This window comes from Mollisia scopiformis, assembly GCF_001500285.1.
Source record: "Mollisia scopiformis unplaced genomic scaffold LY89scaffold_15, whole genome shotgun sequence".
Lineage (NCBI taxonomy): Eukaryota > Fungi > Ascomycota > Leotiomycetes > Helotiales > Mollisiaceae > Mollisia > Mollisia scopiformis.
In genome coordinates this window covers 88,373-110,140 of record NW_017263595.1, presented here as the reverse complement: position 1 = coordinate 110,140, position 21,768 = coordinate 88,373, and the positions used below count along the sequence as shown (strand labels likewise).

The 21,768-nt window shown below is 46.8% G+C and overlaps 7 protein-coding genes across 7 annotated transcripts; 1 reads left to right on the top strand and 6 right to left on the bottom strand.

Moving 5' to 3' along the window:
- Positions 1-32: 32 nt before the first annotated feature.
- On the bottom strand, positions 33-686 carry LY89DRAFT_735289 (uncharacterized protein; the record flags this gene model as incomplete). Its single annotated transcript, XM_018219994.1, has 1 exon — positions 33-686. The coding sequence occupies one exon, from the start codon at positions 684-686 to the stop codon at positions 33-35; it is 654 nt and encodes a 217-aa protein (XP_018069509.1).
- Positions 687-723: 37 nt separating this feature from the next.
- LY89DRAFT_783358 (uncharacterized protein) lies at positions 724-2,160 on the bottom strand (the record flags this gene model as incomplete). The annotated part of the gene is made up of 3 exons (XM_018222670.1): positions 724-1,270; positions 1,318-1,651; positions 1,701-2,160. 3 exons carry the CDS (start codon positions 2,158-2,160, stop codon positions 724-726), a joined length of 1,341 nt encoding a protein of 446 aa, XP_018069508.1.
- Positions 2,161-6,570: 4,410 nt separating this feature from the next.
- LY89DRAFT_648329 (glycoside hydrolase family 72 protein) lies at positions 6,571-8,570 on the bottom strand. The gene is made up of 3 exons (XM_018212010.1): positions 8,074-8,570; positions 7,814-8,025; positions 6,571-7,763 (listed from the first exon to the last, which is right to left on the bottom strand). The coding sequence occupies exons 1-3, from the start codon at positions 8,210-8,212 to the stop codon at positions 6,804-6,806; spliced, it is 1,311 nt and encodes a 436-aa protein (XP_018069507.1). The 5' UTR covers positions 8,213-8,570; the 3' UTR covers positions 6,571-6,803.
- A 3,040-nt stretch (positions 8,571-11,610) lies between these two features.
- Positions 11,611-12,759, bottom strand: LY89DRAFT_104605 (uncharacterized protein). The gene is made up of 5 exons (XM_018205032.1): positions 12,649-12,759; positions 12,408-12,527; positions 12,332-12,339; positions 12,035-12,265; positions 11,611-11,803 (listed from the first exon to the last, which is right to left on the bottom strand). The coding sequence occupies exons 2-5, from the start codon at positions 12,513-12,515 to the stop codon at positions 11,785-11,787; spliced, it is 366 nt and encodes a 121-aa protein (XP_018069506.1). The 5' UTR covers positions 12,516-12,527; positions 12,649-12,759; the 3' UTR covers positions 11,611-11,784.
- LY89DRAFT_648327 (uncharacterized protein) lies at positions 12,408-13,198 on the bottom strand. Its single transcript, XM_018212009.1, has 2 exons — positions 12,649-13,198; positions 12,408-12,527 (listed from the first exon to the last, which is right to left on the bottom strand). The coding sequence occupies exon 1, from the start codon at positions 13,190-13,192 to the stop codon at positions 12,884-12,886; it is 309 nt and encodes a 102-aa protein (XP_018069505.1). The 5' UTR covers positions 13,193-13,198; the 3' UTR covers positions 12,408-12,527; positions 12,649-12,883.
- Positions 13,199-14,292: 1,094 nt separating this feature from the next.
- Positions 14,293-17,070, top strand: LY89DRAFT_685960 (uncharacterized protein; the record flags this gene model as incomplete). Its single annotated transcript, XM_018215182.1, has 4 exons — positions 14,293-14,432; positions 15,539-15,923; positions 15,981-16,649; positions 16,700-17,070. Coding segments are annotated over exons 1-4 (1,183 nt in total), but the record flags the coding sequence as incomplete, so codon positions are not given.
- Positions 17,071-19,315: 2,245 nt separating this feature from the next.
- LY89DRAFT_670653 (uncharacterized protein) lies at positions 19,316-20,872 on the bottom strand (the record flags this gene model as incomplete). Its single annotated transcript, XM_018213174.1, has 2 exons — positions 19,316-19,348; positions 19,391-20,872. The coding sequence occupies 2 exons, from the start codon at positions 20,870-20,872 to the stop codon at positions 19,316-19,318; spliced, it is 1,515 nt and encodes a 504-aa protein (XP_018069503.1).
- Between the last annotated feature and the right edge of the window lie 896 nt (positions 20,873-21,768).

Below are 21,768 nucleotides of genomic sequence, written 5' to 3'. Positions count from 1 at the left end.
AAACCACGTCTCGCCATCAACTAGGTCTCCTATCAAAATCCATCTTCGAATTGCCATGACTCGCCGTCTTCAAATTTCCTCATGTCAAAGCCGTCATCCATCTCTGTCCGACCATGGTCAATTGTGGAGCCGAGGCTTGGAGGAAGAACCCCGAACGAGTGTGCCTGTCCTCTTCTGTGTATTGGTTGACCCTGGCCTGTGCCTCTCAACCTGGTCGAAAATCCACCCGATCCTGGTCCAAGACCCATTCCACCACTTCTTGCCTTCAAACTCCCATGTCCTCGTCCAACTTCCTCAATCTGCCAGTCTTCCCATCTAACCACAACGCGACAAGCTCCTCTGCCCATCGCCTCGCGAATACGTCTCCATCTCGCCTCATCAGCATAAATGCCCTCATAGAAGATCTTCCACCACGTGCCATAGTACGGACTTGGAAACTCTTTAGTTCGATCACGACATTCTATCTTCTCCTTCTCAACCTCTGCGTCACTGCGAGCGTGCTTTCGTTCTCGAGATGTACGCTTCCAGGAATTTAGCTCGATCTTATAATCAGCGGAGGTTTGCATGGCGTAGTAATCGGCTTGCGGATGTCGGTTCATGGAATTCTGATAGGAATCAAAGTGAGACAAAGAACCGTACTTAGACATCTGATTTCCTTGTGCAATAGCGCCGGCGAAAGGAGGCATGTTATCGACGCTCAGAAAATTGCCCTTCTTGAACTCGTCAGGTGCACATGCATTCATTGATTGGGAGCATTTCTGCAGTCGCCATGCTGAATTCGAAGATCGGCACACCTTGCTGGGCGAAATCATAGTCTTGACGCTTGTATACCTTCTTTCGTCTTGTATTGAAAGGATTGCTTCTCTTGGCTGGTGGGTGGGAAGGTTCGATGTCTTCTCCATCCTCTTCGATTGTGGAGTTGGCTGGCTCATTGGGTGCCTTCTCCTCTGATTCTGGATACGTCTTGACGTTTGAAAGAGGACAGGCAAACACCACCCATGAGCTCGGTACTGGGTCGGGGAAGTTCGGTGGCGGTTCAACGTTTCGGGTTTGATCGGGAGGAGAAGGAGGACGACGACTAGCGAAAGGAGTGTAGAAGCTGTCGTCAGTTGCCTCCGATCTCATCCAGTTGCCTGGATCACGGCTCGGAGAAACAAGGTAGCTGTTATTTGAGTCGATTGACAACAGTGGTCGGGAGATGAAGAACCAGACCCAAGTTTGGGTGGTGACAACTTCGCGACCGGTGGCGGTTTCAATTGATTGAGTCGGCCTGCATCGTGTTAGTCAGGGTCTAAGTCTCTTCCTAGAGGTACGTACAAATCAAGCTCATAAGCTTCAATTTTCTGATCGACTTTCTCGTTGTTGTAATGTGCGACCAAAACATTGCTGAATTGTCCACTCATCATTTCCTGGGTAATGTCATGAAAGGAAATGCTCTTGCATTCCTTCTTCTTCAATGATCCATTCCCCGTTCCAACTTTCAAGAGCCAGCTTCTCAGTCCCTCTCCAGTCTCCTTATCGATCTCCATAAAGTCAGGGATGGGTCCGTCAATAGGATTGCGAGGTTGGCTAGCCTGACTTGGGTCAAGGTCAAAGTCGAGGACATTCTGGTAGTGAGGACTGAGTTGTGGCGCGTTAATGTTTGGCAGATCTGGCGCACATATCAGCTCCATATTCACGGTCTCCAGCTCAAGACTCACCAAACGGCAACTCATTCTTTAACCCCATAATAGCCTGTAGTCGTGTACTCACCAACTTGACATAAGGCATCCGATCTTTTGTATGCTTCCTCAGAACCCTTGAAGCTTCTTCTAATTTCAGCACGTCCTCTCCTTCTCGAGCTTCCGTAAGTCCCTTTCCCCACATATTGTCGATATCTAGAATTGGGTGGCGTGTCCGATTGTATTTGGCATCTAAGCTTGCTAGTGCCGGAAGAAGAGGATTGAGTCGAATTGGGAGGTCGAGCGGTGGTGCTGCGAATGGAAGTACTTCGTTTGGCGCGAGAGCGCGGACCGGGAGGGTATCGGGGATAGGTGGGTACTTCTCCAGAGGTGTAGATCGGGGTGGAACTGTAGTTGCTGGTGTGTTGTCTTGGTACGGCGAGGGGGTTGGGGATGAAGAGGAGTCGACACGACGACTCCTTGGAGGTGGAGTATTCATCACGCTCGTAAGAGGCAGTTCGTCGCGTAAAGCAGTAAAATTCTTGGATGAAAACGCTCCTGCGCTGGCTGTAAACCCCGTAATAACTTGCGCAGAGATGATCTCCGTGTAAAGATTGCTCTTCAGATCTTCGGCGCAATCCACCGCGCAAGATACTGCGTTGTGTTGTGATCTCAGAGTTGTAGAGAAGGTGGAAAGTTTCTGAAGAAGGTGGTGGTGGTTGTTGTGTTGTGTTGAGAGAGGAAGCCTAGCGCAACAACACGTCCCAATCAACAAAATCCTAAGAAGGTGAAGTAATCTTATAATTATCCCTTCAGCTTTGAAGCCCCACATCCTTTCTAAAATACCTCACACTTCTTTTATTACGTGACTGCGAAAGGGCCGTCGTCCGGAAGCTTCTTTCTCGACTCGAGAATACATAGCGGGCGAAGCGAGTGTGCAAAGCTACGCGAGGGGGTTGAAGAAAGGGACACACGTGATCAACTTCAGTTTGTTCGTTGATTCAAATCTTGATGTAAGGTAATGTGTCAACTTGTACCAAGACATTTCTATGTCAGAAGCTACGAGGACTTAACAACAAAAGCACGGCGCAAAACTATCCCTGGGGTCTATCACCACATGAGAATCAAGGATAACTCTCATAATACGTTTCAATCTATGGTCTCATTGTTACTTACCTAGCCGTCGAAGAGTAGTGCTCAGAAAGCTTGTTTCTCGACTCGAGAATAGATGCATGGCGAAGCGAGCTGGCGAAGCGAGCGAACAAGTGAAGAAAGGGGCACACGTGATCTGTTTCAATCCGTTAATCCGACTAGTTACGATGGTAAGGCGTCGATCCATTGCAAGACACTTCTATGTTCAGAAGCTACAAGGGACTCATAGCACAAGCACGGCGCAAACCCATTTTTGCCATGTATCACCACATGAGAATCAACAATAACTTTTTCTACTAGTCTTCAACTAAGGTCTCATTGTTACTTACTGAGGCGTCGAGGGGTTGTGTTTAGATTTCCTTCTCATCTCGAGACTAAGCAGATTGCAAAGCGAGCGGGCGCAGCGATGCGAGGGGGTGAAGAAAGGGGTACACGTGATCAATTTCAGTTTGCTATTCCGATTCCTGAGATAAGGCGTGAAACCATTCGAAGACATTTTTTTGTCTAGAAACTACAAGGAAGTAACATTACTAGAATGGAGCGAAGCTATCTCTTTTGCGACCTATCACCACATGAGAATCAAGAATAATTCTTTCTACTACTTTTCAATCTAAGGCTTCAATGTTATCGAGCCGATGAAGTCTCTTTCTCAGCTGGAGACTTAGATTGAATATAAGTAAAGTGCGAGGCGAGCGGATGAAGTGACACGAGGGGAGTGGAAAAGGGGCATACGTGATCAACTTCAGTCTTCTACTTCGGCTCTTGAGGTAAGGTGTCAGCTCGTTGCAAGACGTTTTTTACGTGTAGAAGCTACAAGGAATTAATGATACAAGAACAATGTGGAGCTATTTCCTTTGCGACCCATGACTACATAGGAATCAAAGATTTGCTCATACAATTTTCAACCATTGGTCACTTTGTTTTTGAGCAGTTGAAGGGCAGTACTCCGGGAGATTGAGATTCTTTCTCGGCTCCAAACTAGGCCATCAAGGAAGCGGCGCAAAGCGCATGAAGAAATTCGGGAGCGTATTCATGTTCAGCTTTTACTTTGGCTCCCGCTGCTGAGGTTATTGATTTGATGATGACGAAACAACAGAGAAAATCGCGCCGTTCCAACCAATCTTACTACTAGAAATTACCATGAGTTTGAAAAGAGCACCAAACATTCGCATTGCGACGTATCACATACGAGTTCCGAATAACCCTTTCTACCCCTTCCGATTTTTGATCTAATGGCTGTTGAACTGTTGAATGACAAGTTCAGGAAACTTTCTTCTACAGAAGCAGGGCGCGAAGCCATGGGACGAACTAGTGCGAAGATATTGAAGAAAGGCCCACAAGTGTTCGCTTTCAGTCTGTACCTACCTAGGTAGGTAATCCCAGCTCTAGAGGCTATTTCTGGCAATGGAGCAACAGAGATCTCAGCCCGCTTTTCAAGACGTTTCATATTACTAACAGCTGCAGAAACTTGATATAGATACATCACGAAACTTACAAGAATCGCTTTCGCAGTTCATCATTTAAGCATCGCTCTTTCATTGTTTCTAAACTTCTTTGTAACGACAAACTAGAGGTGAGTAGCGAAGGACGTGAAAAAGGGGCACACGTGATCATAGAGTCTTATACCTGGCCACTGAAGTTCTCCGTGTGGTAATGAGCCAATGAAATAGAATACCGGACCGGCAATCTCATGCAATAACCGGGAATGGTCCTCCGCAAGCTTGGGAATCAAAGAGGTAGCAGGGCCCTACCGCATGATTTTGACAAAGCCGGAAGTTCCAACTTGAACTAGATCGATAAACCGTTGCAACGCAATTTGTATTGCTAGATCGCAAGCAGTTTATACAGCCACAGCATCCCCCAGTAACCTTTGTGGTCTATGATCACATAAAAATGACGATATTTCTTTCTCCAGTTTACAATCTTTAGCTCCGTGGAGCATTTGAATGGCCAATTTCCGCAAGCTTCCTTGCAACTATATACTGAGCGGGAAAGCGAGAGGGAGAACCCAAGCCAAGGAGAAGAAAGGGATGCCCGTGATGGCTTTCAGTCTGCAATTCTGACATCCAACACTCTCGGTTTGGCGATGAACTAATAAAGGACTAAGCCGTGTTAGAGACAGCGCTTATTACTAGAAGCTGCAAGGGTCTTAAAATCGCAACAATAACAACAGATTTGCAAAACTTTCCATCGTGGCCAATGATTACATAGAGTTAAGAGCAGGTATTTCTACTGCTTCCAATCTCTGATACATTGAGCAACTGCATGAATAATTCCCAGAACCTTCTTTGTATAATAATTAAATACAGGTAGGAACAACGTGCACTATCACAACGAAAGTAATGGATGCAACATGGGAAACCTTGACAGCTGTCAGCCAAAGAAAGGCTCAGTCTACTGGTTGACGGCAGGTTCGGAAATATACAGGAGTACAGGTAGTGCCAGCTACTTTCGTCAAATAGTGAGTAACCAAGGGAGACGGGGAACCGACGAAGAAAGGGTCACACGTGATAAGCTTCACTTTGCTGTTTGACAGCTGGACATGGTGATGAGTGAGATTCTTGCTACTTTTGCCCGCCAAAGGTTGCAAGAGTCTTCCACACAGTGGAGATGCTATGGGATCAAGAAGGAAAATAAATTGAAAGACTCCAGCCACAAATTGAAAGGCAGCTCGGAATATCGGTTGTTACTTTGTGTTCTTATGATTGATGTGAACAGCAGGCACTACTTCTCAAGCTATTATCTGTCTATCAAAGCATGGTTCAATAGCTCATAGCAGTTCAGCTATTCCATTAACGCGCTAGCTACTCTACATACTGCAATGACATGCCAACTCATGGCGCATTCCACATCATCAGCGATGATAATGGCAAGAGATTCCAAGATGGCAATGGTCTATGTCTATCTCAAGAAGAACTACAAAGTACGAAAACACCCGACAATGCGATACACACAACCTTACTCAACCGCTCATCTCAGACCATTCTAGCTCTCAACAATACTAGCCATGCACTTCCCAATCTGCGCAACGACACTCCCCACCAAACGAGAGTCTTTACCACAAACGCAATCATTTATAGTTATGAAAGTAGTCTTTGTGCCGAGCTTCACGGTTGCAGTTCACAACCACACACACACAGCGGTGAATAGCACTTAACTCCTAAGCATGACTTGAACTTTACACCACCAACTGCTTACAATTACATATAAACATAGCATCCACCACTTTTTCAGAAAATTTAACAAACGAGTACGAGTGACAATTAAGATATCCAGATCACAACGTGGTTGCAAAAGCACCACATATAAGTCTATCCAATTAATGCTCACGAGCTTATATAATAGCTTATATAGGATTCTCACTTAGAAAGGAGCACCACATATAACTCTATCTAGTAGAGCCCACGAGCTTGTATAATAGTTTATATAAGTTTCTCACTTGAAAACAAAAGACTAAATTGGTAACAAAAAGTTAGTTTTTTGACGGCAAGAAGAAGATTGACAAAACAAAAAAAAAAGCTAGATAGGAGGGCCACTTCTTTCGCGACGCACTTCCTCACATCCTCACTTCTCCATTCGAAGGCTCTTTGAAATGCAGACACTCATAAGTACTTGTGTATTGCTACACACATAGCACACATCAAGCTCCGCAAAAACATCGCACAAGTCTATGCCTTCCTCTGTCAAGAATACGGCATTGTAGAGAAACACTTGCTCCTCCCATCTTCACTGCATCTGAGCAATAAGAAAGTCCTTTCGACTTCTCATCATGATTTATCTCTTATTATCATTACTTGACTTTCTCCTCTCCTCCACTCCGCATGCTGTAGGGGGGATCACAACAATACAAAACCAGGGCAGCCAAGCAACGCCCTTATAAACGCCGCGCTTCGTCTATCATGCGCTCATCTATGCTTTCTTTCCTTTCTTCCATCCTTCACATGCTGTATGTACAGATTACAATGCGAAAAAGAACGAACGAGCGGCTTCTCATAGCCAGTACATGAATCCAAGCATAACGGCTAACAAGCCTGCGCTCATGCCGGCGATTTCTTTACCGCCGTTGGCGCTGCTCTTCTTGCCTGTCGCTGAAGGAGTTGCTGCGCTCCCGGTAGCGGAGCCGGTGGATGATACTGCCGCGGTCGAAGTTCCGGTAGCCAAAGTCTGACCCAGACTTGGGAGCTTGACGTTACCATCGACGAGCCAGCCTCCGGATGTAGAAGAGGGGCAAGCTGGTGCGGTCAATGAGGGACTGTACGCAGAGCTCGCAACACCGGTTGGGTTCAGAGTCGCCCACTGGCTCTGGAGGTTGGTGAAGTCCGGCGAGACAGGAGTGGGTGTGCCGGTTCGTGAAATTCCAGCTTGGACTCCTGATGCGACCGCGGTTGCAGCGACAGTTGGACCGTAGGAGATCAGACCGTAGTTGTTCGTCTCCTCGATCCATTCATAGATAATGGCACCAGACCAAATATCATTCATTGCTGAACCAAAGATAGCACTCTGGTCCTCAAAGGTGCGAGGGGGCACAGTATTGCAGCCAGTCTCCGAGAAGAAAATGGGGATGTTGTAGCCTTCAGCATATGTGTTGAGGGTATCGTAACCAGAGGTTTCCATATCATTATTCCCACACCATTCGTAAGCATTTAAGCCAAACATATCGATCGTCTCGGAAGAATTGGTTCCACAGGCAAGATAATTCTGCAACATAGGTCGTAATTCGGCAATATCTGCTGCGGAATATCCAATTGGGAAATCTCTGTAGCCCTTGCTACTTCTGTATGCCTTCATGTCGCGCGTCGCGGCTTTAACATATGGTGCTGCCAAGGATTGATTGGCCAACGCAATAACCTCATTACCAACGAAGAAACCCAATGTGTTGGTGTAGGAAGCGAAAGCGTCCATGACCTTGGCGAATGCATTGTATTGTGTCTGGTTCCAGGAGGTGTTGGTCTACCCAATTGATTAGCAGATGATTTATCCCGTGGTATGGGTTGACAAACAGGGTCAATGGCAGTTGTGAAAGTATCCAGGTCGACCAGCAGATAAATTCCAGCACCTGCGAACGCGGACATACATCCATCGTGGTCTCCAGACGGGTCAACGTGGTAAACACGAATTGCGTTTGCGCCAAGGGTGGACATGAGGTCGGCATCGCGTTGGCATTGCTCAGTATCAATCAAAGGGTCGGCTTCGGTCAATTGGTATGCGATACCTGTGGAACAGTTAGCAATGGTTGTGCAACGAAGGTAGCTCGTCCCACCTTTCATGTAGTACTGAGTTCCATTGCTGTAGAAGAACTTGGAGCCCGAAACGGATATGGTTGGCGCGGTAGCTGCGTGGACAGCAGTAATGGCCAAACTGGCAAGCAAGCCAGCTGCTGCCAATGTCTTGCAGAACATGATGAGGTTCTGCGAACGATTGTAAAGCTGTAGAACAGACTATGGAAGGGATCGAAGGAGAAGAAGAATTGTGGCGACGCGTGGTGGTGAAAAGATACAAGGGCCGAGCAATTGGGCGAGCGTGGTGGAGCTTCGTTTGTTTGGGAACAAGCTTTTTTTCCTTGGGGATGGGAAAGTACAGGTACAGGTACCTAGGTAGCGACTGCTTGGTATGCAACGAATGTGATGTCCGGACGACAAACGGACTTTGCTCGCACTCCCGTATTCAATTCTCTTCTCGATTGCCGCAACTAGTCAAAGTGAGGCAGAAAAAGATGGTGGTGGTGATGAAGAAGAAGATGGGGGAAGAGGGAGAGACAAGGAGGTTCCACGGTAAGGAGAAATGACGAGATAACCAGCTTTAATCCTGGACGCACGATTGGCTGACAATGGATGCGCAAATGTTTGGGGCAGGGATCGAGTCTTTATCCGGACGATGCAAATCTCTCGAACAGGATGCCATTTTCATTTTTATCTCAACACCACCACCAGCGAAAAGAATTGGTTGTCCGTCCACCACCACCACCACAACAGACCCGCCATCTGGTCGGTATCTGGGCCGTAGCGTCTCTGCGTGGTTTTGATGGCTTCAACTATCATTTCCTAGACCCTTGCTAAGAAAAACATTTCCAAGGCAATTGTTATCGTGCATCCACTTAGGCCGGATACCGATTAGCTGCTGCAGGGAAAAGTGTGCATGTACGTGGTGATTGGCTTGAGCCAATCGAGGGTTCAGGGGTGGCGTCGAAGCGGAAACAATGTGTTGAAACCAGGAGGCGGAAGCCATTTTGGTGCATTCGTTGGCTTCGAGGCCAGATCTGAAGAGAAGGAGAAAATATTAAGCGGTTTGCCTCTATAATTCGGGACGCGTGGCCTCGGACTCAAATGATTTTGCACCAAATCAGACGGGAGGTCCAAGCAGTGGCGAGTGCCATTGGAGAGGAGTTCCATTGATGGGGCTCAAGATATTTGAAAGTACATGCGCGCTGTGTTTGTTGATGAAGTATGTGGCGAGTCACTAGCAAATAGTCCGAGACAAAACATGCGGATGTAGTGCATCTGCGGCCGGTGTTGGAGACTCATGAGAGACATATCAGATCAAGGAAGCTGAAGATCTCACTGAGACATGTCCTCGAGCCCATTGGACTCAGCCGTATGGTTGCTCTAGTCAATTGACAGTGTTTGGGTCCAAAGCACGATGTGCTGTTTCGGCGCTAGGCCATTAAGCATACTTCAATCGAAGTCTGTTATTTTAGTTTGGGTCCCGTTGGAATAATTTGCAGCATTCGTCTACAAGATTCGGACTTGGGACTGTCAGAAAGATCTACTTAGTATCAGAATTGAATGATGGACATCAGCTCCAAGCAACTGCCACAGCACTTCTCTGCCTTCTCAATCGAAGCTAGAGTCCGGCCATCTGACTAGCTATTTCCAGACTTCCCTTCCAAGTCAGAGCAGGCAGAGACTAGACTCAGGCAGCGGGACATGGGGTCTCGCGAGATGCAACAAAAGTCCCAACCCAGTAACAGAGCCTCAAAACTCTGTCAGGTGTCCGGAGGCCGGATTGGCAAAGCTAGCTTGACTTTGTCCAGACCACGAGCTGGACATTCAAAAGCAGGATCCAAAATATTTGCTACCGTATGCATTTGTTGTCTTATTAAGAATACTGCGGCAAAGGGCCGGACATCGGCAAGCGACGTGCAACAAAGTTCTTCGATGTCAGACCAAGGGCTGAATGTCGGGCCGGACGATATGCAACAAAGAAAAAATTATTGAAGATGAAGCTTCGGGTATCGGGCTGACATGTAAGCTCAACCCAGATTTTGACAACCAGTCGGTCTTGGGAACCGAATCCTACCCGCTGCCAAATGTGTCGAACTCAGATTTTGCTGGAAATTCAAACGCTGCTCGCGATCCGCAACCATTGTGCTGTATAATTCCTTCAGACCGTCATTTGTATTCTTGGCTCCGTTGATAACCTTGACCAAAGCGTCAATATCACGAACGCTATTAGATCTCCGAGTCAAAGCAAAATCAATATTTCATGATATTGACGATACTCTAATACATCTTCAAGGCACTGTAAGCGTGTGACAATAGCTCAAACGAAGACGTATTAAGATCGTAATTATGGAGTGGGACGTAGTTTAGCAACGTGCTCATCTCTCCTGTACTTTCTTTGTCACAAGGGCCGAGGTTACGGAGACTATCTACTGGCAGCATTGGTGAACTTTGACGAGAAGGACGCCAACAACTGCCACCGCACGAACCAAGAAAGAATCATGTGGCTCGCTCGTTCGCGTTTACATACATGGTACAGCGACCAAGCCGCTATACTCTTCGATGAAGATGTTATGCATTACGAGATTAGAGCTGAACGACCTTTCACTCTGCTCCGCCCATCTTTGAGATTTCTTCTTAACTACAAATAGATGCCATTCCTATGCTAAACACTTTAATATTCTCGCATGTGATTTCTACGAGAAGATATAGTCTCCCTTAGGAAGTCGAATGATATGAGATAACCCCCTCAAACAATTCTACTATCAAAGAGATGAAATGGGTGAGACCCACGAACATAATTTCTACTCAATCTCTCTAAACAACGGCACATAATCCAACTTACTCCAGACTCAACCCCCCTCCATCGACCCACCAAATACCAAGCTCTACGTCATTAACAACAACTTCCAACCTTCATTCATCTCGATCTAAGCATCCCTCCCTCCATCCCTACAGCCTCCATACCTCCACGAACCAAACGCACCACCCTTCCCCCTTTCTCTTGATCCAAGCTTTCGACCCGTCTTTGCACAAGTTAGCAAACAATATTCCTACATCTCACCAGTTGCTCTAAATAAACCCTTTCCTGGCTTCGCTTTACTAGCCACAACTACAGAACCTGGAAATGAGAGACCTGTGGGCACATCCACGTCCTTACTCTTAACGCCTATACTCTGGAAGGAAACAAAAATAAGGCCATGTGTCAGTCACCTTCCTGCATGTGGGTTATATGATGCAAAGATCTTATATTTCCGGCAAGAAGGTAAGATAAGGAGGAGAGGGATTTGTGGGCTGGTTGGTTGGTTGAAATGGGGAGTATATCTCACAACATCATCTTCGAGGAAAGTGATTCTATTGAGTGATAGAGAACGGAGATTTCGGAAAGTAAGTCTATGGTTCATTCATTCATTCGGTATATCCATCTGTCCGTCTTTCTGTTTGTTCATTTCTCACAGCCCGCTTAATCACACCAAACCTGTCTCCCTCTCTCCCCCCCCCTTCTCACTGCCACTCAAGATCTCCAGCGACAAACATGACTGTAGGCTGAAATTCAGTGCGATCCGAGATGCTTTGATGCGAATCGCTGTGCAGCCCCAAAAGTAGAGAACAACCATCGTACCAGAAGAAGAAGAAGAAAAAAAGACGAAGAAACGCAAAAATAAACATCCTTTTCATTCCACCCCTTTCATCCCCGCATATCAATCATCCTCCCCAAATCCTGACAGAAAGTATTGAGGGGTATCGTATTATCAGTCCATCCATCCATCCCTCCATCCCATCCTTCATTGCCCTCCTCTCTCTTCCCCTCCCTCTCAAGAACTACTCTTCTCACTAACAACCTCCTTAGCCTCCTCCTTCTTCCTCCCCAAAAACTGCCCCAACCACCCCATCACATCACTACTAACCACCAACCCCGTCGCCAACACCGCCTTGCCGTACGTAACCACGCCCTCGCCCCCCACCTTCTTCTTCTCGCCCCCAAAAACCCCCATCACGTACTCCTTCCCCTCATTCCCCTTCTTCAGCGGGTAGAACACAATCGCCTTGCCCTCGTCGTATAGTTCGCCCGTGGGCTTCTTGACCAAGGGGAATTTGGAGTCGAGAGAGGATAAGGTGGAGTCGCCGAGCGAATCGGCTTTCGAGAGGTACGGCGAGAGGTAGCTGTATGGTGTGTGGAGGTAGGGGGCGAGAGGGGCGGAGATTTTCGAGTAAGAGGTGTGGGTTAGGGAGGTGGCTTTTGCGCCGTAGGGGTTGGAGGTGAAGGTTTGGATGCTGTCGGAGATGAGGGGGTAGGATGTTAGGTGCTGGTTGAGGAGAGGTTAGCTTGTTGGTGAGGGAGAGGAGGGGGAGGAGAGAGAGGGGGATGACGAACGTGGAGGAAGGCGGAGGAGGGGGCTTCGCCGTTTACTTGGGGGGCCATTTTGGTTTCTGTTGTTGTTGTTGTTGTTGTTGTTGTGGTGGTGGAGGAGGAATGGGGCATAGGGTGAGGGTTCTAGAAGGAGGGAAGAGCAAGATGTCAGCTGTTTGTTCCTATCGCGGTAGTGAGACGCAGCAGGTACAATGGTGGTGGTGCCTTGCATGCAGCGGGGGTGGGGTAGTGCAGATAGACGTACAATTTGGTTTGGTATGTTTCTTCTGTGCTTACTTTTATTTCTTTCCAGCTCTCGTCGTACAAGAAGGTCAGAAGGTCAGAAGATTGAGGATTTGGGAAGGAGGGAAGGAGGGAAGCAAGAAGGTGGTGGTGGTGGTGGTGGTGGCTCGAGTTTATCAGGAAGAAATCTGGACGGCTCATGCGCCACAGCACAGCTTGGCTTTCGAGGTGCATTTTGCATGTGCTCGGTTCCCTGATTATTTAACGGCATGACGAAGCGACAGAGAGGTGAGGTGTGGCCACGAATCAACGGGATGGGGATATGGATGTGGATGTGGATGCAGGGGACGCTGCTGCATTGGTCGAGGATTGATTCCGTCTAGGCGGTGATTCGAGTAGATTGTTGTGGGATGGGAGAGCAGCCATACAGTATCAGCAGAGGGATGCAATATGCGTCCTCCGCCGTCGAAGGAGATGCGATGCGATACTGTACTGTAGCGTGGTGTTGAAGCCACGCCACGCCACGCCACATGTGGGCAGAGCACGACAGGGGATAGGTGAGGCATGTGAAAGTCGACCCAACCGTGCGTCATATTTCTCCGTCGTTGATAATGATGCTATTTGTAGAGGGAAGTACTGTATGAAGTAGTATACAGTAGTACACAACATAGAGTGACATAACGTAATTCAAGCTTCAAATCAAAGTATATTTTCTTACTATCCTCCTCTGGTTCACATTGCAGTCCAGCCAAATGCAACCCGCAAAGCTTCCTTCACCCCTCAGTGCTATCAATCCTACCTATCATGCAAGTGGCTCTCGCCTATCAAGCTCTTATCGCCCTCGCTAATCAGCGCTCTTCAGGAGGCATCCCCTATCCTATTCACCGCACCACCGTTTTTGACTGCACATAAAGTTTGATGTGCGTGAGGAGAACTGCTCCTTCGAGCAAATCCCTTGGTGATCATGATGAAAAAGAAAGAGATGCCTATTCCTCTCGAATAATGTCATCCGTGCATATGCACTCGGTTCTGGTTACTCCAACGCGAAGCTCAGCAATTTTTGAGTTTCGATGCACCTTCTGGGTAGCGCAGATCAGACGGCACAAGCCCCAGCAATCCGGTCCCGCGAGCGAGCGAGCGAGCGAGGAGGGAGCCCTGCGAGGTTGGAACCCTATTTCCAGCCGATGATGGTTGGTCCATCAGGAGGTGGCTTGAACTAAACCATCCTTCCTGCGAATACAGTATCTCTGTATATTGTGACCAAAAATAATTAGAAAAGAAAAGGAAAAAGAATCATCTCATCCCATCGTCCTCATGTTACACAACATGGCCGTTGCTCCAAACTCTCCTGATGCACGTCTCTGCCACAGATCAACACTTGCTCTGAGCTTCCGTCACTCACTTCTCCCCTCTAACTTGATCGAGAAAAGTAGCGTCACCAGCCACACCACACATCATGGTTCACGCATGCATGCATCTGACATGTGAAGATGGATGTCTGGTCTCAACAAAGCTCTCCCTCCCTTGCTAGCCGCGATAAATCTCCGTCACCGCGATCTCGGCTGTGTAACGCGCCGAATTGAACGAATCCGTGAATAGATGTTGGGTGATTTCTTACGTCTTTTTTTTTGCCTCTCTCAAGAGGCAAGAGATGAATTGGGCGACGAGGAGGATGGCATCGGATCTGCGGGCGAGAGTTTCCGCGTAGAAGGCCCGGATGGGTGGATCTTGTTGCTGTGTAAGGAAGGAGGTGATGCCGAGGGGAGGCGAGAGAACGAATGTGCTGAGGTTTATCGTGAATCTGAGGTGAGGGTCTTGGAATACGAGGTCTTTTCATCTCCTCATCCTGTTCCTATTTGGCTGCTGGTTTGACTTTGCTTTGTTGCTGTAATTTCTCCCTAGAACCTCAAGTTGAGGATCCTATATAGGACACCGGAAGCTATCATAACATCGTGTCCGCTATCCGGCAACGTCTCGAGAACTTTCTGCCGTATCAAGGGTCGTCCCGATCGTTGTACTGTAGTCATTTTCCTGCATGAAGATGGAGTCAACGTTCTGCAAGTGCTTTGATGGGGAAACTGCGGAGTGCATCTGAGGATGAACGGATGGAGATACTTTCATGTGATAGTTGTCTAGGTCATACCCTTGTGTTATGAGGTAGCGTCTCGTTTCTTCTTTGCTGAGAGGCGGATCTTATTGGGCAATTGGCATTTTCGTCTGAACTTGGAGGTGTAGGAGACGGACATGTGAATATGGAGTATCACGTGTCGAGGGAGTTGAAAGTGGTGGATTTGGTGAGGATGGAAGATGAGATCGAGCACCCCTGTATGAAGTAACATCGTGTGCTATTTTCTCATCTTAGCAGATGAAGCGATTCGAAGCAAAGAAGTAAGTCTCTGCAACGAGCCTCGTCGAGTCATCCATCAAAAGTAGAATATTTGCTTGTCTTGCGAGATTCCATGCTACAGAGTTGAGGTATAAGGTAATGCTGCCCCAGAGCCTGCGGGACAACATAAGTAGGAAGAGCAGGTTATTCGAGATAGAAGAGAAGTCTTACACTTGCATATTTTTCCATCTGGGACTAGCCGGGTCAGATTGTCCTACAAATTCTGCAACAATGTTATCTTATCTTCCACTTTTACGTTACTCGAAGAATTTTGAGGGCTTGTAGTACACGAGAGAAATTCTTTGCAAGATGTGCCTTCCAGATATGATCAGAGTGATCACATGGATCATGTTCAGGTTGTGGTGGCCCTTTCGTTTAGATGCATCGACATCAGAATAGGGAAGGGACATCATCATCCCGCGACTTCTCGAGACAACACCTTTTCTCATAACTCGACACAACTTTCTTTCTTATCATCGCGATACTCGCGCTGGGAGAACTGCATCACTGACCATACCTCCTTTAGATTGAACGAATTCAACTTCACTTCCCTCCGACAACAACGAAGTGACGCCGCCAAGATGCCTCCCAACCTCACACCAGAGCAAGACCATACCCTCCACTTGCCGTCCCACACCAATTCGTGCCATGCTACCAATGTGCGGACCTACAAAGACTACCGTCGTCTTCCGAAGCAATCCATTCAAGACGAGCTCAAACGTCGCGGTCTGCCTCATATCGGTCTGAAGAACGACTTGATGAAGTCATTCAAGCTGCACAATGAGCTACTCTGCACTTTAAAGGGTCAGTACGAAGTTCATCTCAAGAAACTTCAAGATTTCAAACAGGCGAATCTGGACGCGATTGTCCCCATTCAGCAATACATACCCCCTGAGATTCGGAGCATGATAGTAAGCAACAGGATCCTTCTGCGTCCTCGCGCTGGACATTGTACTAATCCACTGTAGTGGAGATATGCTTTGCCTGGACCACGAGTCTTGGTACCCAGCGATGTTCGACGCTATGTAGACAAATTCCACTTTCGTAAGAAAGACAACCCAGAGAATCCAGCACTCTTGTATGTGTCCCGAGAGACACGCAACGTGGCTCGAGAGAGATATCACCTTGTTTTCGGCACGACTAATGTGTATGCTGATCTATCTTGCGATACACTCTACTTCAACTCTCGATGGTACAATCTCAGTGGTTTGTTGGGAGATTATTCCTCAATATTCACAGGCTATAAAGTTGCTCATGGGTGGAACCATACATCGCCCAAGCTCTTATCGGATCTAGAGGAGGTTGTGAACCTTGCTCTGCCTCGTGGCTGCTGGGAAACGTATGCATCGACGTCCCATAACTCGACGAGGAATGGCGGTGTCCTTCGAAGCCATGCTGACAAAATCTTCCGTGGCCTGCAGCATTTAATGCTAGTTCAGGAAGACACAGACGATGGACCCTATCGTTTTCAGTTCACGCCTGGCCATATCGAATTGAAGAAAACATCGCAGACGAAGCACTGTCGTTCAATCTGGCCATATTTCGCTTCCAAACCTGGCTTCCTTCGAGCCGTTGAGGCGAATCGCATTACGGATATTCTTGGAGAGAATTGGGCTCACAGCATTGGTGATCCTTATGTGAGTGGCATCGCTTGCATTTGAATGTTCTTACTCACAAGAATATTCAGTACCCGCAGATAGAAGCTTCGACCGATGATGCTGCACAATCAGAACGCAAGATGAAGGACAATGAAAGCTCACTAGACTGAAATGAAGAGATTGGAGCTTCAATTGGGAAATATCATACACATAGTACTGAAAATATCTCCATGATGCTCAGCATTGAGCTTTGGCAGGAAGAATCCTTTCCGTGGACCTTGGCGGGTATGCTGTATGTTTATAGGCTTGGAGGATTAGACGAAACGCAAGGTCCGCAACGTATTGCTATGTGCCTGCTTCATTGCATTGAGCTACAACACAAGTTTTGTTGGCCTTACAAAATAGATAGCATCGCCATCCCAAACAGGCTTCACCATCTCAATGAAACAGTATTTCCCACGCCGATTGTCCACTTGGCACAAGAACGACCGTAAAAGTGTAGTCAGACGTGAATCATAACCAAGTTCAGCGTGAGTCATCAGTCTATCCAGGAGACCTCGAGGTTAAACAATGCTTGATGGTATATGAAATTTTTGCTATAACGTCCATCCCTGCATGCCGAAAAAACTGGTGTGCCGAAAAATTTGATAGGTACTTTGATTTGAAGCATCTTAAAATCTGTGCACATCTTAATATCGCCTATAAATTTTTGATAAGTTATATTCCGTAGCCACTCCTAGATACCCTAAACCCCTTTTACTAGAAAATTGTTTCTGCATTATCGCCCTCACACCTAACTTGCAAAGGGTCTTATTTTATAGCATAATAGTGTTCCTCTATTACAGCTCCACTACTGAGCTTATACTATCTCTAATACTTTTAAAAGAGTCTTATCTAAGCTCTTAGGCCTTACTACTATGCAGGAAATTATTATTAGCCTGATGGTGCTGTAGGGAGCAAATTCAAGTATGTTTGCTACGCAGATAAGTACCTCGGCTGACAATTTTGGCTTAGTGCAAAACAGGCCCGCACGTCCCATAATATTTACGCTGTAATTTCATTTACAGAGCCTTAGGCATAAAGACTAATAGTGGCTGGAGGTGCCTAGAATCTCACTACACTTACCACCCACCTAACATAATCCTACCAACAGTGGGTGACAGAATTCCTAACGCACCCTCCAAAATTAACCGAAAACACACCAAAAACCGCCTACTTTGCACAACTTTAGTAATTCGTTCTATAAATTGATTCTCTTAATATTAAAGATATAATCAAAGACAGATTACCTCTCTCCTTGGGTGAATAAGTGTACCCCTGAGGGCTGAGCTCCACACACCCCCACTAGTGCTAATCCGATGCTGCTTTATGCATTTGACTTGAGATGGGCATTCATTTTATATTGCAATTCTTAATATTCTGTGTGCCAGCCGCCAGCATTAACCACTGCTTGACATCTCTTTGGCATACTACTAATGAGATTAATTACATCTGAGTATGCCACCGCATTCCAAGCTTCTATTACTACCTCCTTCAACTTCTTGTAAGAGCTGTGGATCTCAGGGTAATTGTCCTCAATATAATCCTTCATCTTCTCCCATATATCCTCAATAGGATTAAGGTCTGGGGAGTTTGCAGGCCAAAAGATAGGATATAGGCCTCTTGAGGCCATATGTGCTATTGTATCTTTTGCAGCATGGCCTAAAGCATTATCTTGCATCATCACAAGCCCTGTTCTCCTTATATGATCCTCCAAAAGTGGCACAATATGCTCACAATAGCTTTCAGCTCCAATTCCACCCCAACTCTTCTCCCAGAATATAGCAGGGCCCTTTCCAAGCCCTGATATACTCCCCCAAAACATCCACCCTATCTTCTTCCTCACTCGTGGCTCCACGCAATCCTTATGAAGCTTCTCTCCTTTCCTTCTTGTAACCTTCACTTTCCTATGTCTCCCAGGTGTGACCCAACTCTCGTCTGTCCAAAGAATCTGGAACCATTGTTCTAATGTCCAGTCTTTATGCTCCATTGCCCAATCATACCGGATTTGAGCGTGTTTGTCCGTCAATTTTGGCTTACGGACAGCTGAATAGCGACTAAATCCTTCTATTTTGAATGCTGTTTCAATGGCATAGACTTTGCAATCCCAGCCTAGAATCCCAGGGATTTTGTGCCATGGTGTCCTCCTATCTGCCTTGCTTGCGCATACCCATTCAATCAATTCCTTCCTTTCCGTAGGACCGAGGAGAGGGCGTCTCCCAGAGCGTGTCTTTTGAGGAGTAAGTCTATGCTGGAGAGCATATTCTACTTGCTTTGGCGTAAGGTTGAGTTGTAAAGCGATCTCTGAGGGATTGAAGTGAGCGTGGTGAAATAGAGTGTGAACTTGCAATCGCTCATCGCGAGTGGTATTGCGCGCTTTAGTTGGGGTTTTAGGGGTAGGAATCGAGTATTCTGATGCTAGAGACATACTAATGGAGGTATTTTTGCTAAGAAAATGGGTGATAAGTGACATAAAGCAGCGTGCAGGGAGCATTGACTTTATTGGGTGCTGACCCTGGTCTCCCAGAATCTACTAGAATCTATCAAACCCTCAGGGTACACTTATTTACCCAAGGAGAGAGGTAGAAGACTAAAGTTATAATTTTAGAATTGTAGTATAGTGCTAATATTAGGTTTTATTTCGTAATTAAAAGTATAGAATATATTTAGCCTAACTTAACCTTGTCATTGATTCTATACTGTGACAATATTCGTTAAGCATTGCTTATTAATTACCATACAATAGTGCAAGCCCCGATAGCCCAAATCAAAATCCATTTTTCTGCTAGGAGGCTCTTCTCATTTTCCAGTTCGATGTTTATTAGAGCAACAGACCCAGCGGCAGCAAAGAGGTCTACAAGCTCTCCTATCCAATGAGACTGCATGGGATTCAAAAAAGACTTTTGTCCAAGCACGATGATCGTGAGTGAAGCTGAGAGCATGATAACATAGACTCCTATGGCAAGAATATTCCGCAACGAGTACCCACCCTGAAACTTGCGTAATCTCTGATGCAAGATATTTCCTGAAGTGACTATGATAAAAGGCTCGAGTGCTAGTACAATATAGCGAACTGCATCTCTCGTAAACACGTAGGGCCCAAATCCCAGTGCGTTCCGGACGGGGAGCTTGAAATGTCGGTACACCATCAGGAGGCAGAACTGTATCCAGTACCCGATAGCATTTCTCCATTTATCAGAAAGTTTGACTTGTGGAAGTACACAGTAACTATCATGTCCCTCTGTCTCAGACCAGACAGTTCCGGCCGGAGGCCATGGATATGGCAAATTACCCTCGAAATTGCCCATCTTACCACCGAGTGTTTGCCCATACGAACTCACGAATAGTCCAGCAGCAGCGCGGCGAGGAAATATGGAACCTAAGGTAAGGCCCAGCCATGCTCCAGCCGTCGATCCTAGGATGACAGCGCAGGCTAACAAAACTTCAACTGCTTTGAAGGCGATCTCGACTACCAGTATATCGAACGGTGCTGCGGCCTGCACCAGGACCACTGTCGTGGAGTTGTTGTCCTTGATAGTGTTGATTATGCGATTCATAGACGTACTCCATACATTCGAGTTGAAAGTCCACCCTTGCAAGGCGGAAGCCATCGCGTCCTCAAAATCTTGCATGCTCAGTGTATGTATCATGGCCTGTACAGGTGTGCGGTCTGCTGTGTACTGGACAACTTGGAGCCGTACATCGAGGGTCCAAATTTTCCCACTTCCAGTCGAGGGTAAGGGGCAAGAATCGACAGGTATTATTGAATTTGAGTTCTGCGAAGTTTCGCTCGTTCGAGACCGCTGGATAGATTCAAGATCTATCGAGTTTATTTGTTGATAAACGGCATCAATGCCGCCCTTCTGACGTTCTTGATTCGATTCGAAGGAGGAGGCCCAGAGAGATATCACATAGAGAACTGCAATATCTCTTTTCAGTATAATGTCAAGCTCAAAGGCCCGAAACTTGCGCATTCTTTTTGTTATGCTTCTCGAAAGTGCATCGCGAAGTCTGAAAACGATTTCATGGTCGCCTGAAGCCTCAGACGTTGATTGATGCTGCGAAGGTCGAAAAAGAGTTGAGAATCGTGGAACTCGGCCCATCTTTGCCCATGCTATGTTGTTCCAGTCCGCTGGAGGTGAGGCAATTATTGCATAGACGGTTCCGGCGAGTGTGCCGTAGCCAGGAGGCAAAGATGAAACGGTGGTGATCTGATCGGCCATTAGAAAGAGCGGAAAAGCGTGGCACCGCAGAGATGTGCTAGAAAGTGATATAGAATAGGGAGGTCAATATTGATACAGAGAGAGCTCTCTTTCAACTCCAGGTGTTAATTATACAACGTGCCAGAAGGTATGGACTAGCGATAGGGGTTCAAAGAGTTGGGTTGTTTGCGAGATAAAGATGTAAGCATGAAGTTGGGCAGCCAAGGCAGCGGTGCAAAGGCTGAATTCCCACCCAATCATTTGAAGAGCATTGAAATAAGCTTGCTTTTGTGCTACGGGTCGGGACGTCGGCGCTAACAGCCCCTAAATTCGGCGTGCTGCTGCCTATTTTCCTCAGTCTATGGTACTGTAGCTTCAAATCGTAGTTCTCGTAATAGCAGTAATTGAGGTCACGGGCGAATGTCTCGGTCATCAGCATTAACAACAATGATAGGAAGATGTGGTCCGTAGCTCAATAAAAGGCAATCACTCTCATGAATTTCGAAGGCTTCGTGTGAGCCGCAGGCGAGCACCCACGTACATACGGAGTTAGAGATGGGAATGGGATTGGGACAACTGGCGTGGCAACTCCAGGCAGGATCGGACGCGTGGCCAGTGGAAACCTCTAGAAGAACGCCACACGACTCCACACGACGCCACAACCCACGTGACATTCAAAATTACGGCTGGCGTGGGTGAATACGGTATTGGGTAACGATAAATCCTTCCTCGCTTATTAAGATGCAGCATTTTGTAGATCTTCCACCTTCGTCCGGATAAATCCGGCAGGCAGGTTCCCATAAGCTTTATGTCTTTAAACTTAAGAGCTATATTGAAACTTAATATAAGCACTATATTAATGTCCCGAATTCCGGGGACAGGTCGATTATCATAATAAAATAAGGGGTAATAGCTGT

Bases quoted from the DNA above. Each gene is read 5' to 3' on its own strand.
- LY89DRAFT_648327 (XM_018212009.1), bottom strand. From the start codon at position 13,192: ATGCCTCACCTATCCCCTGTCGTGCTCTGCCCACATGTGGCGTGGCGT.
- LY89DRAFT_648329 (XM_018212010.1), bottom strand. From the start codon at position 8,212: ATGTTCTGCAAGACATTGGCAGCAGCTGGCTTGCTTGCCAGTTTGGCC. The intron at 8,026-8,073 runs GTGGGACGAGCT...ACTGTTCCACAG, and splicing joins AACTCAGTACTACATGAAAG to GTATCGCATACCAATTGACC. The intron at 7,764-7,813 runs GTTTGTCAACCC...TCAATTGGGTAG, and splicing joins TCACAACTGCCATTGACCCT to ACCAACACCTCCTGGAACCA.
- LY89DRAFT_104605 (XM_018205032.1), bottom strand. From the start codon at position 12,515: ATGCCCCATTCCTCCTCCACCACCACAACAACAACAACAACAACAACA.